Genomic DNA, 19387 nt, shown 5'->3' with positions numbered 1-19387 from the left:
AAATATATGTTAAATGACAATGTAGTGCTTCTGGGAAAAAAAGTCCTAATTATATGGAATTTAGAAACAGTTTTCTTCTGATTTCTGGTGGAGTTCACAGTAAGTGCCAGTGGCGTATAGGAAGCGCCAGGATCCATGAGGACAGATACAGAGAGCAGGTACAACAGACGGAAAGAGTCGAAGGAGTAAGCAGAAGCTGGTGGCAGGAGGGAGAGAAGGACAGGCAAAGGAAATCAAGACTAGTGGAAACGCTGCCGAGAAAATAAAAAAGTGTTGAGCCTTCAGACAAAGGAATTTTGGAGAAAAGGGCAACAGCAAAATGACTCCCGTCCAGTTTACATAAAGCCTGAATGACAACACAAGCCATATAGGATATGGCTTTGGAAACTGGGTCCTCTCCAAGTGGCCTCAGAACAAGCTGTATCTGTCTAAACTGGAATCACCTGGATCCTCCTTTATCCCAGCTGACTAGGAAACACCTCCCCCCTTGAGTTAGATAATTCTCACCTGACGTTTATCCAAAACTGTACACTGTTTCTAATCAAGAATACCAGCAACATCCTTCATACTAACAGGTCTATGCCTAAAGCAATGGCCCACTTGTGAATACAGCTGTTCCAAAATAAATAGTTAATCTATTAAAATCACTCGAGACAAACTGATGAGAATGACCAGAATTCAACCCCACAGCCTACACAGTTAATACTATAGACAAGCTGGGAAAGTTAGTTGTGAACTTTTACTTATTCTGCTAAACTTCTTGGACTTCAAGGAGCTGAGGAAAGCTATTGAAACACATCAAAAGAGAGGGTACCTCCTTACAGTCTCTCAGACTATTTATTACATGCTTTTGTCTACTAATGCCATGAGGATGGACTAGGATTAAATTAACAAACCCTCTTGCAATGTAGGGAAATGCCTGGATGGCCTCCAGGAGGTTATTTCTGCCCTAACTACTTCTAAGGCAGAGCCATTTTAGCCATTTTAATCTCTCCAAGAGTGGAGAGATTAGGGATGGATGAATCCTGGATATCGAGCTGCTGCAGGTTCACCAGCTCTTTCTGAACTAGCAACAGTGACTTCTTGCAAAAAGGAACCCCCCCAAATTATCATCATCTCACCTATGTTACCTTCTCCCTGACTCTGAGAGGGCACTGCATTTCTCTTTCATTGGCACTCCTTCTCATGCGATGCATCAGACTATTTACTTAGGCCTGAAGACTATCTTACGTGTCCTCTACCACACAAAAAAATCATACATAAATGATTCAGAAGGACATGTTTTGTCCATTCCTCCTGTTTAAAATCATGTAAGCCAAATGCTAATCACTTTACTGTCACTCAGCTCAGGCTTCCTATTGACTTCAGCCTGCCTACAAATGGGCCAAAGATGACCTGACTTTCCCAGACATGGATGTCTAGCTGTAAACCCCATCACAGTTCCTGAGAAACAAGGCGTTCACAACACCTAGAAAAAATCAAATCATTACGATATGGCTTTTTACTCTTTGCTTCAGCTATTGTGGTGAGCAGAAAATATTCAACCAAAATTCTTTTGCTATCTTGATTTGCTTTCATTTATTCTGGCATGCAATACACTGAGCGTTTATAACATTCATTCACAATAGTTATTTCAAAATTGCTTGCACTTCATCAAGTTTCCTTTTATATCCTCCCTTTTTCTTATTCCAAGGAGGGCAAATATAATTTATTCACCTTTTTATAAAGGAAGCCTGGAATCCCACTGAAGTCCTTTGCAAACCTCCCACTGCCCAAGACCTCCACAATTGAAACATTATGTTCTTTACTCCCCAGTAGTTCTCTTTTTCTGTAATCCCTACCTCTAATCTGTGTGCTCCTGGAGTGACCATCCCAGCAGCAGCTCAGTGACCGTACTTCAGAAGGGCCCCTATGAACCCCCCAACTACCCGGCGAGGAGAACAGTGCCCACAGGACTGCTCCGTCTCCTGCTTCGGGAAGAGGTCAGCACATCTCTCTCAAATGCAGATATGGCGCAGAGATATGTACTGACCCACTTCAGTCCCTGCTCTCTCGTTTACGAATCCCACCCCAAGGACGACTGGGAGAGGGACCCATATCTCCATCACCATTTGCTCCTCCATAACACTCAGCTGAGGGGGCCTGTCTGCTCCCTGGGAAAAGGCAGAAACCTGTACCAAGGCACTCGTATCAAGAACATAGAGCCCCTGTACATCAAAGCAAAACCCTTCCCTTCCTATTTATATTGGAAACTTCAAGACAGCCACTTTGAGCCTTTACCATCACTTTGGCTGTTATGGAAGAGCCTGTCCTCTGCTTTTCAGACACATTTATTTTACGTAGCATGACAAGAAACCGCGGTCAAAACTTTTCATTGCTCTACTCTGAAAAAAAAAATGCTTTTTCTTCTGCATTATAAAGGAAGAAATGCTTTGAGAACTTAGTAGGCAGGTTTGTTGATGAAGTACTTTAAATATGAAACAGAACGCATCCTTCTCGTGATCCTTTTCATGAGTATATTTATGGGACATTTTTTAATTCTGGAAACAACAGCATGTGGCCGCTGCATCTACAATCTTCAGACCAGATTTTCCACTAGTTTACTTCAGTTTTATAGAAACATAATTCAACCAATTTCTATGAGACTACTACATTGTAACACTGGGTGATCCCATGGAGAATTTCTTTCTCAGTGTTCTTCTTGTCACCTATTGCAAAAATAGCAAGATCACAGTACACGAGAGGCAATTTTTCAGCGGCTATTACACACACTGCAGCAGCCCATGACAACTGACAAGTAAACACGAGTAAAATGGAAACACTCAGAGCACTGGTTCCATTTATGCCTGGTAATCTGTGTGTGTGCGTGTGTCCTGGATGCAGGTGATGTTGGTCAGTTGGGGATAATTTCTATAAAATGACAGACCCACATTATACCTGGCAGAAGGCTTGCTTCACCTCGGGAAATGTGCTATGACTTAGTGGAGGCTCACTTTTGTCACTGACATTACTCCGGTGGACAGAGACCTCATTTCACAACTAGATCCTATCTCATGTTGGAGCATCTGTGCCTCAGCACTGCCAAACGTGTACAACCTTCTTGACGGGCCAGTCAGAGCCAGTTAAGCCTAGCAAATATGCTTGTGCATGGCACTTTAGCAATACAGCACACGCAAAACCTGCTAGCTTTCTTCCATAATATTTGCAAATTCCGTAACAGTTGATTATTTATACATTAACCCACAGACTTCATTTCTTCCATCTTATACCCATCCATTGTAGATGTAGTGTTGTTGCCACTTGCTCTGTTAGGCACGAATTAATGCATCAGAGCCCTGTAATTTATGCATGCTATTTTGTCAAGTCTGTCTGTATGGAATCTGCTTTGGAGAGGCAAGCTGCTCTGTACTCTGGGGCCAGAAATAGTATTAATTTTTTATTTTTTTTTTCCTTTGGTGCCATGGATCAAGGTAACTTCAGAGCAGTCACCAGCAAATCTTTGATGAGATGGAAATTGCAATGTTCCATGTTTTATGCCATTTCAGTGAGGAAACCGAACTGCCTGCCTTTCCCAGGAAGCAGTCTTACAAGGCAGACAGCTTGTTCCACTTAAACGCGCCCCACTGCAATAACAGTATTACTTGGGAAATGAAGACACAACATACAGTCTTTTCTTAGCGCTTTACAATTCTCAGGTCAAGTGCTAATACATATTACAGAGCTCTCTCTGGCAAGTATTGTTAGAGCTGTCATTAAAGACCTCCAAAAGTCTTAGCTGTGCAATTGAAAATGTTTCCAAATCCTCTTATCCCAAACATAACAAATCTCACTGTTGTTAAATCTGATGTTTTGTAAATTTGATACTACTTGGCTTATTGAGGGGGCTGGAGAATGTTTTTGTGCAATAACACAGATCTCCAGAAAAGGAATAATGCATCTCTGCGGCAAGGGAATAACGCGGATCTCTGGGAAAGGATTTACACAGACCGGTGGAAAAGGAAAAATCAAAGACCACCTCCAGTACAGTATGAAGATGATGCTAGGATTAAAAGGCACAATAATGCTACCCAATTACAGCTCTGCCTGGGTCATGCGCTATGCGTAGCAGAAAGAAGCAAGATGGCAGATACCCTGGGTTATTTTAATTAATTTAATCATGTGACTAATTGGTCTCTGCTGGGTTTCTGTGGTAACTGCTTCCTAAGTGCTGATGGGCAATTGTGTTAAATGTAGCTTGGAAACTGCACGTAGGGTGCAGTGCCTTCTAGAGAGCAAAGGGAATTGTACAGCTGTGCGGGGAAGGTGCTCCTGCTGGGGCGCTGATTATCTCCGAGCAGAATGTTTACAGCTGTACTGTCCTCTTTGCTCCTCTGCAAGCACGCTTCCCAAAGGAACACGCTGATTTGCAGAAAACGTGCTAGACTTTCTTCCTCTTGGGCGTGAAAGTAGATTTCCTGTAGGAACATGTGAAGGCACATGTACGCGGCAGAGCACGCACTATTTGGAAACAAAGGGAGAGCAGCTAGAGAGCCTTGCGTGCAAAACTGAAATGACTCCTGCGTGCGCAGTGTGAGGCCCGGGAAACCAGAATGTCTTCTTAGCGGTGGCTGCATTCAAGGGTAAATCCATTACTGAGCCCTGACACAAACAACGTGCGAAACCGTTTTTTTCCAACTGCTCCTGCATCTCTTGTATTATTCATGAAATCCCTAAATCCACACGGGTCACAATTAGCATGGACTACTGCAAAATGGCACAGAGCCGCCTTCAAAATTGGCAAACATGAAAATGACTTGTAAAAGTCATTCTTTGCTTCACGGGTTGAATTTCAGATCACCACGAACAAGAAGTTGTCATCCTGCTGGATCCAAACTTACACCCGCGTCTCCTCACATGATTAATGTAACAGTACGAATGGAAAGATGATTAATAATAGCAACCTACATTCCAGTAATCACAACTGCACATAAGAAATGACTGTTTAATGGGGTGGTAAGTTAAACCCCGTTAAGGGCACAGAGAAAAAACAACTGAGAATCTCCTCGGTACCTTTCACCAAAGAAAACCCCTAAGAAAACATCCATAAGGCAACACAAGACATGCTGCAAATACAGAACACAACGCGGAACAGTAAATGCCATACCTTATCCTAACCTCGCCAGTGAAAATGCAGAAACAGGTTAGGAAATGTAGGAAGACATAGCCAGAGAGAGATTAAAAGTTTGGTAGCTGTATTGCGAAGGCTAGAAAGGTTCCATTTCATAAAGCAAGGGAAAGGATAAGGCAGAATGGTGAAGGAGGAAAAGCATGCATTACCTCCCTGCCCTGGGCTACTGGAGAATAAAGAGCTATCCAGCCTAAGTGTGGCAGATCTGAGCTTTACTTTGTTTAATATAAATTAGGTTAAATTTAAAATACCTTATATAGCTTTATCAGCAAAAAGTGACAGTTGTAGATCACAAAGTACACAGGCAAACATCTAATTCCTCATTTTCCCTGTTGAAATGCCACCATTGGCTTGTAGCTTGGGATTCAGTTCTCATCCTACAGTGGAAACATGGACAGTGGAAACATGACCCCTGACACCCGCAAGACCAAAACACCTCCTTTGTTTTGAAACTGGTGGTCAGTACCTTACTGCATATTCTGTTCTGCAATTTATATTGAATTATTCAAACCTAAGTTCAAGGCTGAAGAAATAAAAAGCTCAAAATAACCACATTTGCAATTAGCTTTCTTTAGGAAACCAATTTTAGGAAACATCTTACAAACTATGCAACATGCTCTAATATCTCAAGTTGTGTTCTTTGGAAAAGTCAGGCGTAGTGAAGGTGCTACACATTACCTTTCATACTGAAATGTCCAGATATAATGAATTAGAGTTCTACATGACACTTCTTTAAAAATAGCCCTTCCTATGTGAGATTGAACACAACCTCACATATCGCTTTAATCCTTTTATAAAACGTCTTCTACACTTTCCATATTTTCATCAACAGTAAATACTAGAAAACACTGACATTTTCAAAATACTTTAAAAGAGCAAAGTGGTGACACTGATAACTGCGTTATGAATGTTGAAAATTTTTATGAGAGATTTGAGGATGATTGAAAGTGAGACAAAACATTTTCATTTTAATTATAATAATAAAAAAACTTTCCAGTGACACTATAGCAAACCTATTGCTTCTCCAGACCCAGTAAGAACTAAATGGAGCTATTACAATTCCTACTCTGGGCCAAAATTACAGCTGATGTGAGTAGCCCCACTGATTTTAATAAAGCGATGCCTGCTTACACCAGTTATGTATTTGGCCAACCAAATGGGACACATCAATTTAGATTTGGATTATGTCAGGGAGCCCTTCACGCTTGCTATGCCATCAGTGCAACTGCTCTGATTAGGAAGATGGGTCTCGCCATAGTGATCAGCCCATTTGTTCATCTCGTCTGGCAAACTGCAGCTGACGATAGCCAATACCCGAAGGAAGGAGTGAAAAATATCCTATAAGCTACGCAGTTATAGGATGCATCTGGGGCTTACACTGGCAGGCAATATCTCTGATGAATGAGGTTTGGTTTCCGTTGCTCTTTTATTTGGCTTAGCTATATATTTTGCTAATAATCATCAGTTTTATCAAACCTATGCAACTATACTATTTAATTTCAGGCCCAGTTCAACTGCTACTCCAGACAAAGCACTCCTCTTTATTCCAGTGGCTTGTGGCTCAGGCCTTTAACTACTATTTGTGATAGTTCAGTCTAAAAATGGGCAGTGTAATTTTGGGAAGTAATACTGCCTGCTGAATCTGAGTATGCTATCCTTCCATTTCTGCAGAAGTCAGAGACGGAAAATACACAGAAGACGGTGTATGCTTTCCCTCTGCCAGTGCCAGCTTCGGTATTTACTAGTGTTTGCTCGCCCCAGCTTGGTCCATCCCAAGCAAAGCAGCTCACTTCAGGCCACAGTTCCAAGTGTTAACACGTCAAAGTATTATACATCGAATTTGCAAAAGATTAACTTCTTTCCAGCCTTCTCCTCCTTCTCCACAGGCTTAACACTTTCATATTCCCTAAATAATCTTTGACTCTGCTCATCCCTTAACCCTGCCCATCCGAACTCCCTCCAAAACTTGCCGCTCCTTGCTCTATCCATGTTTCAGCAACCACCCAACTATCCTCCTCAATACCCCCACGCTCCAGACACTAGCTACGGCCATTTAACTACCGTTACATCTGCACAGTCCAACTTATTGTCCTTACTGTCCAGCTTCACTCATTCCACTAAGATTTTTTTTTTCAGGTTGGTTTTTTTTTCCCTAGACATATTAACTCGCTTTTGTCAAAGTACAAGTAATTTAGTTAGGTTTTTTCATTGTTTCTAATTCCTCCAGAGAATTATTTTCTGTCCTGCCTGGTATCTGCAACTCCTTCTAGTTTAGTATCATCTGCAGAGTTTGTGAACTTGCTCTCTGTTCTCTCCTGGAGATCATTAATGAAATATGAAACAAGACCAACCTCACGAAAGTCCCTCTGGCACTTCTCTATCCACAACCTGATATGCTGCTCTTTATCACTACCCTTTACTTTATTCCTTGAGTCCGTTTTCAGGCCACTTGACAGTGTTCATATCCAAAGTAATTTGAATTAATCTGAGGGTAAGATTTCATGAGATGCTATTTCAAGTGCTTTACTAGATTCCAAATCCATTAGAACTTCTAATTTGCCTCCCTCGGCTGATTTCCATGTGTGCGTGTACATACTAGCTGTGTTTGCTTGGGAAAACCTCTGTACTCCTCTGTTACTCCTGGCCCATATGGTATAACTGCAGAAAATGGGGATTTCATTGAGTGGGTTTGTGCATCCAAATATCTGCTTTTTGTTGAAAAATTCAACTTTTTTTCTAAAAACAATTTTTTTGTAGCAAATTGAATTAAAAACTTTTGTAGCACATACAAAAACATTCCTCAGCATTATAAAGTAATTTTTGTGTTGGCAGTAAACTCAGGTCCTTTGGAATGCAATCAGCTTCTTATTTAAATGTCCAACTTCATATGAAAATGTGGACCAAGGTATGCTGCTGTGCCAAAATGTGTTCATTGTTTCCGTGGAGGGCCTCAAACTACCTATAGACATCAAATAACACGTCAAAACCAAACAACCTTATCAGCAAACGTCATCCTGAGTCCAAATAAACTATGTTCACCTAAATATCTTTGTCTTAAAGCTTTTATGTATAAAAATTATATCCCAGCTGTTCTTCACAATGGTGCAGCCTGCCAGGTCATGCCTAAGTGAAAGTTACTTTATTCTGCCATTAAGCAAATTAAATAAAAATTACTTAGGAACTCTCAAATTCATTTCCTAAGCTCAAGAAGAAAGCAACCTTTTAATCTCTCTCTCTTTTTTTTTTTTTTAAGCCCCATACAAATGACTTCCAAATTTTCAGGAACAGTTGCTGGTTTTAATGATATATTGCAGATCCTTGTCAATATCTCTGCTGCTTCACACTTTTATTTCCTTAGGAACACTCGGCTGAGTACCATCTGCTCCTGGTGATTTACTGCTCTCGAGTTGCTGAAGTTGCTCCATAACTTCCTCCTAAGAGACTTCAATTTCTGTTATAAGGCCACACTCTGATTTCCTGTGAAAAGTGTCCTTGGAACAGGAATTTCCTCATCATCCTCTGCGGTGAAGACGGATGCAGAAAATTTAATTTAAGTTTTCTGGTGTTCCGCTTTTTCAGAAGGGGCCAGAGTCACTGCTGGGTGGCCTACAGGCGCGGGGGACTTACAGGTGGCTTTTTGTTTTCCACAGAGCCACTTTTTCTACACTTTCTAGGTATGCTATACACTTTCTATGCCTTGTAGGTATGCCTTTCAGATAATTTCCTTGTCCTTTTATTCCTGCACTTTATCTCAGGGACCTTGGCTTATAACTGACTTGCTTGCATTTTCAAATTTTTTGAAGGATGAGTTTTGTCTTAAGAAAGCGAAACATTTGGTATTTCTGGTACAAGTGTGCCTGGGACCCCGTTGGCATTTCCACAGTTTAACAGCCACACTTCCAATTTGGAAAAAAATGTTTTTTCCTCTCTTGCTGTGTGAAAAACCACAGAAACAATAAGAAAACAGACTGCATGCAAAATAATGAAACTGCCCGTACACAACGTACAGGCAAATATGCACAGGGCCTGATCCGGAGCTCATTGCAAGGAATGGGACGTCACCCACTGATGCTGATGGAATCTGGATCGGGCCCAAAGGAAGCACACAAAAAAGCAGAGGGAGTTTTTTGTCTAATTTTTCAGTTACAGTAATCATAGGTGTTGTTTGTAACAGTAGTAGGTAACAAATTTTCCAATAAAAGTGTGATTTTTAAGTTGACAGTGTCCCTTTAAGCTTATGCACTTCTTCACTTAACTATGCCAGATTTACTCTCCCCTTTCTACTTTTTCCTTGCTCAGAGGTATACGTACCATCTGTGCATCTAATATGGTGTTCTTAAATAGCCTCCAGAGTGATTCAATGCTTCTTTTTTCCCCTTTTTTTTAAACTTTCTCTCAGTTAACCCTTTTCCTTGGTATTTTAGAGCCTTCTCTTTCAGAGCTCCTGGTCCTTCCTTTCTTTAGTATGAAGTTACCATCTTCCGACATGAAGTTGGGAGTACGGCTACCTGTTCTTTTAACGCCTGTGCATTAGACGAAACTCAGTGGGGAGTTGCCTTCTCAAGGCATTGATATTGATAAATTGCTTCTGCAAATGGAGGCATGAGACTGACCCATTCAACAATGGCCAAAGTTGACGATTATTACTACTACACCAACAAAATTATTCAAACCTACCTCCTCATAAATATCAAAATGTCAGTGCTCTGTTTAAATCTCTAGATTAAGCTGTTAAGACTTATATTTAGTTCTAGGAGCTCGCTTTCACCTGATTTAGTAGCACTGTGCACCATGACTGTGAAAGCCTGGGGGCTAAATTAAAAATAATAAGAGTAATTGAGACTGAGCTGTTGTTTGATTTCTAACTCAACAGGTTTCCCCTCTCATTTGACAGCCCGAATTTCAGGGGAAGGAAGGGCCACAGGCGTACGGGACACTGCACTGCTGCATCCATCTATGCCACACGGGGAAAATCACTGCATTCAGCCAGCGCTGATGGGGGAAGCTGAGTCCTTGGTGGTCTCACACACTCCCCAGTAAAGCTGCGCCGGGCTACCATACCCCACTGAAGATCCTTCCCCTCGCAAAGCCCGGGTAAGAGCCAGAGAGATGCTCTGCTCTGCTTTTAAAGTAAATGGACAGCAACGGAGCCATGTCTCCCCCTGCTCGCCCCGTGTGTGCCAGCCAAAAGAGCTGGCTCCTGCCTGAGCATCTCCACCAGCCCGTCCGTGCAACAGAGGCAGAGTCTGGCCTCCTGCTTCTTAGGCAGGAGATTCAATAAACCAAAACCATCTGAAGCCACACACACACACACACCCCTCCCACCCCCAAAACCATCAGATACTTTATGACTGTTTCTAAAAATTATTAAACACATGAGTACTTTTACTTTAGATACAAAATTTTATCCACACTGACAACTTGTAACATATGTTTACTTTCAGCCCAATTTAAATTCAAATGGATGAGTTGTAAATGCTTGGGGTTTTGACAGAGCGCAGCCCATCACTGAACTTAGCTGGCCAGCAAACAGTCTTTTATTATTGCAGAAATTATTTTCTACAGGAAAGATATTTGACATTTTCAGACTTTTGCCCTACAAACCCCACCTCGTTCTTCCAGCAAGTTTAACACTTGCTCATCAAGCACGACTTGATATATGGCGAGAAGCTGACTTTAACTAACAATTCCCGGTAGTAGATTTTCCTGTTCATCCGGCAGCTTGTAAGTTATATCCATTTGGCCTCTCCTAGGCTCATTTAGACTCACAAGGCCAGACTCAAGGTTAATGTGCATAAGGGTTTCTTCAGTCTTCCCATAAACCAGCAAATGTTTGCAAACAAACCTAAAAGGGATGAAACTTCCCTACTCAGAAGAGGCCAAAAGATACACGGCGTGATTTACTCCTTTGGTTTGACTCAGCTTCATCCTTGAATTTGTCCCAAGATTTCTATGCATGATGGAGAGGGAAGTCACCACTTTGGGAGAGTAATTAAATACAGACCATCAGCTGACAAGAACTGTCGCAACTCCACTGAACTGCCGCCTCACCTGCACAAATTACTTCACCACTAGCGAAATGTGACAGCGACGTGTGCTCCCGAGAAACTTTAGGACTAGAAATGACCTTCCACCTCCAGCTGGGCCCCTCAGGTTTTCTGCTGCTGCCCACCGTGGTCCCCTGCCTGGGCAGAATTTCACCCCGTTAAACTACGCGGTTAATTGTAATATTCCATACATCCTTTCAGGAGTGTGTACAGAGGGTGTCGTTCACAACATTGTTCCTAATCCAAACATATTTTTGAAAACCATATTTGCTTAATTTTGGTTTTTAAATAAAAATATATAGAGTGAAAAAAATACTCAAGCTCCTTTTTCAATATTTCCCTAAGTTAATGAGCTGACTGATAAGTGAACAGATGCATTAAGGCTATAATTTATTCAAATGTCATGATATTTTTGAACAAACATATTATTTAAGATGCATTTCATTATTTGCCCAGCTCATATTAGTATTAATGATTGATGTGTTCGTTAGGAAAGGGAAAGTGGCACCAAATATAATCTGTGCAAATTAGATTCACTTTGGAGATCTACCCTAAGTTTTTGTCAGAATAAAGGCTGTTCTCGATGCTCATTCTGTGTTGATCATGTGGAAACAAAGCTGGAAGGTGCCTAATTTCATATGAGGCCAAGGCAACGTGGGCTAATCTAACGTAACCTGAACTGAGACATGGAACGTAGGGGAGAGCAGTATTTTTTTGAGCGATTGCCTAGCTCACAGAGGCTGGAGCCAAAGGGGTTCAGAGGTAAAGTAAGCACCCATGTGTATTATATGTGCTCATTTTCTGAATGCATCATTGTTATGCAGCTAAACTCTTTAATCAAAAATCCCTTGGTGATGTGAAAATGTCCTGGATATAGATCATGAAGTCTATCTTGCCAAACTTTTTAACAGAGCAAAATGTCTGTTTTTCCCCTAGTGTCTCCCTCTCCCCTTCAAAAATTCATCCTAAGTGATTTAAGACTTCAGTAAAGCACCTTAGTAACCTCCAGAAAAACAGCTACCGGCCATCTTTCTTCCTCAGTCACTCTGGTAGGCAGCAACTTCTTTCACATCTCAAATATCAAGGTGTCATAACATCTATTTAAATCCAAATCATTGGCTAAACTGCACACACCAAGTGTGTGAAAACCTTAAAAGCATTTCTAGTCAAGTCCTAATGCAATTAGTGGTGTTTTGTAGTAACATCTGTATGTGAACAACACCTACTTCTGGCAAGGAGGAGAGATGCAATTGCTGAAGCTGTCCAGAACTGATGCGAGGACACCTTGCATAAACTGGTCGCTTCATTTGAATCAAACGTCTGCTGTCCAAGAGGCAGCAGATTCTCAAGCTGTAATTAGCATATTCATCTTGATATAACCAAAGTAGCCAGAATGCAACACGACCGATGTAATGTGACATGGTGGTTAAAACTAAAAGTGAACACGCCTTTTAATTGGATTGGATACCTGCTAGTAATTCAGACAATGGGAATTTGATTCAAATTTATAGTATTAAATGGCAGCAGATGGACAGTAAAATGTCCATTGAGTTTGCAAACTGACAAGCACGCTGGGTTTGCCAGATCCCTTCATTAAGGCATTGGTGGCAACAGTCAGGTGCTGATGCATTTCATCGTTAGCAATGTTAATTCGTTTTGCTTTGCTGTGGGTGAGCAGTGAGATATTCTGACTGGTGGTCTCAGTAGGTTAATTTGGAATTTCATTTGCCTCTTCTGACCATGAAAAATCCTAGCTCTGGTTTAGAGAAGGAGTTTTATGAGATTTCTGGGTTTAGTATCCAGTAAGTAAAAAAAAAAGGCTAGCTGATGACAGCTAGACAATGATGCCAACTCTTCTCCTTTCTGACTGATGCCACCCATCTCTTTCACAACTCAGGCTTTGCTTTATATCTCAGTATCTGTTCCAGATTCTTGGTCACTGTCTGCGGCCTTCTATCCTCCACAAACTTTAAAAACATCCTCTGAGGGAGGATATTTTCCTTCCCCATCCTTCTCCAGACAGTTCCTCAAAGAAGTTCGCAGTTGTGCCCCACGCTTGAACTATTTCCTCAGCAGGCTCAGTGTCTCATCTGCATTCGCTCATCAGCACTCATTTATATCTCAACATAGCAATCATAGCTACGGAGATGTCTGTCGTCTTTTCCCCTTCTACCTTCAAGCATTTGCAAGAAACCTTATTAATTGGCTGCTGTGGCAAATACGTGTACGCACACATGCAGACGTGCACATACACACACAGGCACACGTAAATACACATGCGCACATTCTACGCAAACCCACAGCAGAAGACGCGATTTTGTGAACTGTTTATTAAATCCCACTTCTCTACAGCTCTGCAGAACCAAATACGGACGATTTCACGCAAACCAGGTAGGACACCTGCTCTACACTGACCTTTCTGAACACCTAATTAATGCAAGTTAAATCTCTAGGAGAAATAGGTTTTCTATTCGGAGCCCCATGTGTTTCAGAACTTATTATGGAAAGGGACTCTAAAGGAAGATGTAACAGCTAAGCTTTTTTTTTTTGTCGGGGCATTATTTGCATCAAGTTGCTTTAAGCAATTTTCCAAATTTCCGCGAATGATGATCATGTTACAAATTAAATTTTGCAGGTGCATAAGAAAGAGAAGAAAGTAACTTTTTTTTTTTGCCGTTACTCATTGACTTAACAGGGAGATTGTTAAATGTTTCTTATGCACTGTTAGGCTGCACAATTAAGCTTGAAATCAAGAGAACTTTCTCTGACAACCCTCAGTAATAATTTTGGGGAATGATAGCTTCTGTTTACTCCCAGTTTTTAGTATGTGTTTGTATATACATGTCCATATTAATTACATAGTGATATACATTAATTAACCAAAAAGCTACTCAGGCAGGAGTACTAAGGCTTTATGATGTTGTGCGCACTTTATCATCTTTAAATATAATTTGAAAATGTAAGGAATTGTCTAATGCAACAGAACTCAGGACTAAATAAATGCATACAACTTCTTACAGCCCCATTTGACTGTTCACATTCATTCTTGCTATGCAGATGATGTAAAAGAGCATAAAATACGCTGCTTGCCTGCGCTACCAACTCACACAGTGCTGCCCATCACTATCCTGTACGGGGAGAAAAGAGCCATCATTGTTTACACCTTCATGCTGCTAAACAGCAGTTTACTTTTACTTTTTAATTTATGCCTTTTTGTTTATTAGTATAAATGAAATTTGACTGCACTGTAAACAAAAACATCTATCATCTTTTCTCCTGATTGGGAGGCAGTGTGAAACAGGAACAAGGTCAAGCATAAAATACCAGCTGACAACCTTGCAGTCACTTCGTCTCCAATGTCTTAGTCAAATCAGGTAAATTATCCTTTCATATATCTGTGTACAGAGCCTATAACCACTATGAATTCAGTCCTCATTCTAGGTTTGGCTATTTGGTCATAATAAATTTGTTTTCTGACCCATTGAGTCAATAAACTTAATTTCAAAATTAATCTTTTCAGGCTTCAAACTCACTGGATCCAATTATGAATCCAATCGTTCCCTTTAAATTTAATATTCTGAAACTTGGTGGTCTAGTGCTTTTTGCCCTTATGTGCCTCGTTGGTACTTAACTTTATATTAGTTGGCCTATAAAACTAAATCTCTAATGAAGGGAGCATCAGAACAGCTCCAAATCTTAAATCTTCCAACTACAAACATTAGTACAAAATGCTCCCTTTTCCTGCAATGCTTCCTTTTAATTGGTATTATTATGCACAACAGGTTATCATTATACAGTAGTTCGTTATGTGTATTTGACTATGCATACTAGACCAAACAGGAGCAGGAATGCAGATTTGGGTTATTTTTGTTTGGGGGTGGGGGTGGTATTTTTAGTTTTTTTCTAAATAGGATCAAGTCTAAATACTTCACTTTTTGCTTAATGGGGTAAAACCCCCAATTTTTTCTTCATTTGTTTCTGGTAATTTAGATAAAATTACACTCTGTGGGGAGACCCATTATAATTTCAAACCATATATATTTCTATTCCTGCAAGGCATGGTTGCTAATATAGATAATTTTAAATGGCCATGACTGTAGGATACCTGGGGCAAAATGTGCATTTCTTACGAGAAGAGCAATTTACAATTGCACAAGTCTTTTTCCTTACAAACTCCCCGTCCCGGCCATGAAGCTCCCTGACAACCCTGGCTACATACAGATGCAGAGGGTGGAGGGGCACAGCTTCTGGAGCACAAACGGACACAACTCCGCTGGGATAAAAGGCAGGAATGACTGATGTGCACCTCCGACTAAACTGCTTGGGTTCAAACACTCCCGAGGCCAGCAAGGTAGTGGCTTATTCCAGTGCATTGCTACTCTTGCTAAACTTACTCGGGGAGAGGGCTGGGAAGAAGTCAGAAGTTGGGAGCAGTCAGTGCCCAGCTAACTTGGGGCTTTTTGAAGCACTTTCATTGCTCTCCGGGGGCACTTCAAGGTGGTCTCATGTCAAGCCTTCTCCCAGCTGGGAATCTGTGGGCATGCATCGCTTCAGCGTGCATTTGCCCTAGGTTTGGGGGGAAATTTTGTTACTAGGATGACGACAAAAGTCCTAATTCTGAACACAGCAATTGGCATTCAGAAGTGGATAATTTGCAGAATTACTTAGTGCCGTTTTGAGACATTAGTGATGACTTATTCTTTACTGTTTAAACAGTCCTATCATTTTAAGCAAGCACTTATTATAGCGCTTCTTATCTAGGGGAGGGAAGACTGCTAAACACGATCCATTAGGAAATTCAAGCCTTAAATGAAGTGACCACAAAGTCCTATCAGCTCCAGAAATGCAGCAGCTGTACATATTTAACGTAACACAACACTATATTGTGGTGGAGATCCGCTGTTTAAAACATACATAAGGCAGGTGAAACGTGACTATTTTACTCCTCTGTTTGAAAAATGAGAAAGTGTAGAGTGGCATAACTTCTCAAATACATAAATAAGCATTAGACTCATGGAGAAGACAGGTACATTGTTGGACTAGTAATAACAGATTAAAGGTCAGTGGTTAAATCTGAAACTATTGCAGCCTTGCTCCTTTGATCTTGTTCCTCAAGACTCTGCTCTATTACTAACAGGTGAAGTGCAAGACAAGAAGCATGAGGGTCTGCTGAATTCTACTGTACCTGTCTTAATTTAACAACAGCATTTCCTAAATATTCTGTCCCCTGATCATCTAATGCCATAAATACACATGCAAAGGGCAGCTCCAGATTTCCCCTGCTGGGTCAGATCCTGTGCAATTCCAGATTCCACAGGTGCAAAGAGGAAGAAAATTTGACTCACTGGCTTAGCTTTGAAGCGGAGCCAATGCAGCAACCAACACGTTATCAATTATATGTTATCTCACCATGTTTTGCCAAGTCCTCCCATACGACATTTTGTAATTTGCAACCTCTTTAGTGAAGAATAGGAATTTCACTGGGATATGATGGCGTATGAAAAAATTAGGAACATCTATGGTTATTTAGCTATAAACAAAATAATGAATACAGGGAGCTTTCTGGATGGAAATATTCAGTACCTTTTAGCTTCCAGAAGAAGTTAACAGAGGTGTAGGAAAGGGAACCAGGGGGAATGAGATGCTCTAATTCACCCTTTCTCATAATACAAGGACAAGGAGGCCTCCAGCAAAGCACATGGGTAATGTAAGTCCGGTAAAAGGGAACCTTTTCATATATTGCCTGACTGATCGAACTCATGGCCGTGAACTATTACTGAATCATACTACTCATGGGTTAGTAGAAGGTTGAAGTACACCTATGCATCATATTAACATGTATTTATTTTCATTTAGTAAGGGGTCTAAACCTCCTATTTCAGGATCTAAGCTGTAGATGAAAGAGAATCCACCATGAACTGGTTGTTCTTTCACCCGCGTCCCCAAGGTTTCCCAAATTATGTGGTACTCATCACTGCTGGACACACAGGACCACCTAACTAGGATCACTGACAATGCCTCCATTACTATGAACTATCTTACCCATGTAAATTTGTGACTGAAAGTCACGGGAGCATCAGCTGACGGTGATCTGGATCCTATCACCCCAGAGCGTCTTACACATTGTAAGGCACGTTGAACTGCATGTGCCTAAACGTGCATGTGTGCACATACACATACATCCATGGGAACTTATTTTCAAATGAGGAGCATCTAAGGAACATGTGTTTCCCTCCTCTACACTTTTTCTAGATAAAAAGGACGTAAACACCACTCCTCGCAGAAGACTCACGTGACTTTAACTTGCCTGTCTGCTCCAGTAGACATTATGAGCTTGATTCTCCAAGACTGCCACTAAAATTCCACTCTACTGATTTTTGCAACCTAATTCTTCAGGCATTTTTTTCCTTTTTTTTTTTCCTTTTTTGGCAGGGTGATGTGACCCAAATTTATAAAGGAGGGTAATTTGCTATAACATTGCATCTTGAATCTAGGATCCATATGTACTTATTCGTTATTACCACAGATGTAAAAGGCCAGATTTAGAGACCTGAATTCAGTTTGAACTTGACAGGCTTTGAACATTCTGTAGCATGAGGGGAAATGGCATCATTCAGAAAACCAAAATGTAAAGGGTTTTATGAATAATAAACATTTCTAAGACAATAAAGGCTACCCATAGACTCACACTATTAAGCACCAAAAGGACATAGCTACTTTTTCAACAACTAAAAATGCGGGAGCATTCTTTCGTTATTTTTCTTTAAATGACATATCGCACGTTCTGCTGCACAAAAACAGCTGCTGAAGTAACCTAGAGGGCATTTTCAGGCACTGTACTTCAGTGATTACAGCAATTTTTGAAGACATTCAATATTAGGATTGCATTCTAATTTTAGACAGAGTTAAATTTAAATTGAGTAGGAGGGATTTTCACGCTACTCTAGATGTTCTAACATTGCTTGCCCCAACCCAAAAACTGTATAGCGTCTGAATTTTGCAGCAATGATAATTTATTAGTAATTATATACTTTAAAAGAATGAAACCAGAGCTCACTAGCAGCAGTGGGAAGACGTCCGCTATCATGATGGATCCAGACTTAGGCCCTAAAAGCATTTACCCACTGGCCATGATCCCAACACCATGGGACTTAGTGACACTGTCATGCGCAACCCTCCTCTACTCTATTTCCATGATACCTCCTCTTAGTTGTGTATATGTAGCAAGTATCTCGAGACTCTAAGGCCAAATTGGGACTCTTATGTTAATGCTTATTAGTATTTAAATTCCCTGACTCTCACAAAACCCAAGCATCGAGCTGAAGGAAACTGAAAGAAACAAGGTTAGTAATGGGCTGACAGTCCAACAGACGATACAGATGGAAAGTGGAAGGACTAGGTGAAACAGAGAAAACAAAAGAAAAGAGCTTCTATTAGATGCTAAATGAGACCCAGGCTGGGGCTGATTAAAGCTATGTCTATGTAGGTTACATCTTTCCTTATTTCTCTTACCTTGTTTCTCTTGAAATATGCTCTTCGGCAAGCTGCAAAGCACTTCTCGCTGCAGAAGCATTTCACTTCACTTCCCATACTCAGGGAATAGCGCTTGATTCCAACTTTCTGGCACCAGGCACACATTATTTGTACATTTGACACATCATCTTCTACAACAAAAATATAAGAACAATGTTTACATGAGATGCAAACACCTTCCTCAGACATCTGCACACTTACTCTTAGATACAACCAGCACCGGCTCATCTTATTTCTAACTTCCTCACTGTCTGAGAGCAGAACTGTGCATGCCTGTGATCACCAGCTTCATCCTCAAGCAGCTGGTGACCTGTGCCAGCCAAGGCTTGGCAGATTGGCAAAGTTTCTAAGATGGCTGGAAAAGATTATTAGCTTAAAAAATGGTGCATTGATGAAAAGCTCTGGAAATCTTGAGAGCTTTTTAGCATGTTTAAGAGTGCACAACTATTTATTAAATGAGTAACCAAGACTAGAGACTTAATGAGTATTGCTGCTTTGTTCTTGTTACTTACAGTCTGTTGTAGTGAGCCCCTGAGATGTTCTGCTCAGCAAGCTGGTGATAAAACACACCTGGAAGGTACTGCACCAAGGCGAGTCTCTAACGAGAGCCCTCTTCTCAATAGGAAGGAACATGAAATAC

General features: G+C 40.9%; 1 protein-coding gene across 2 annotated transcripts in view; it reads right to left on the bottom strand.

Moving 5' to 3' along the window:
• Positions 1 to 19387, bottom strand: part of SOBP (sine oculis binding protein homolog) — a 116478-nt gene that overhangs the window by 73576 nt on the left and 23515 nt on the right. For both annotated transcript variants that reach the window (XM_072855608.1, XM_072855607.1), the window contains exon 4: positions 18727 to 18878. In XM_072855608.1, coding sequence (XP_072711709.1) covers positions 18727 to 18878 — 152 coding nt within the window. The remainder of the gene's footprint in view (positions 1 to 18726; positions 18879 to 19387) is intronic.

This window comes from Ciconia boyciana, chromosome 3, assembly GCF_034638445.1.
Source record: "Ciconia boyciana chromosome 3, ASM3463844v1, whole genome shotgun sequence".
Classification (NCBI taxonomy): domain Eukaryota; kingdom Metazoa; phylum Chordata; class Aves; order Ciconiiformes; family Ciconiidae; genus Ciconia; species Ciconia boyciana.
Note: the sequence above shows the minus strand (reverse complement) of the source record. Positions and strands in the feature narration are given on the sequence as shown.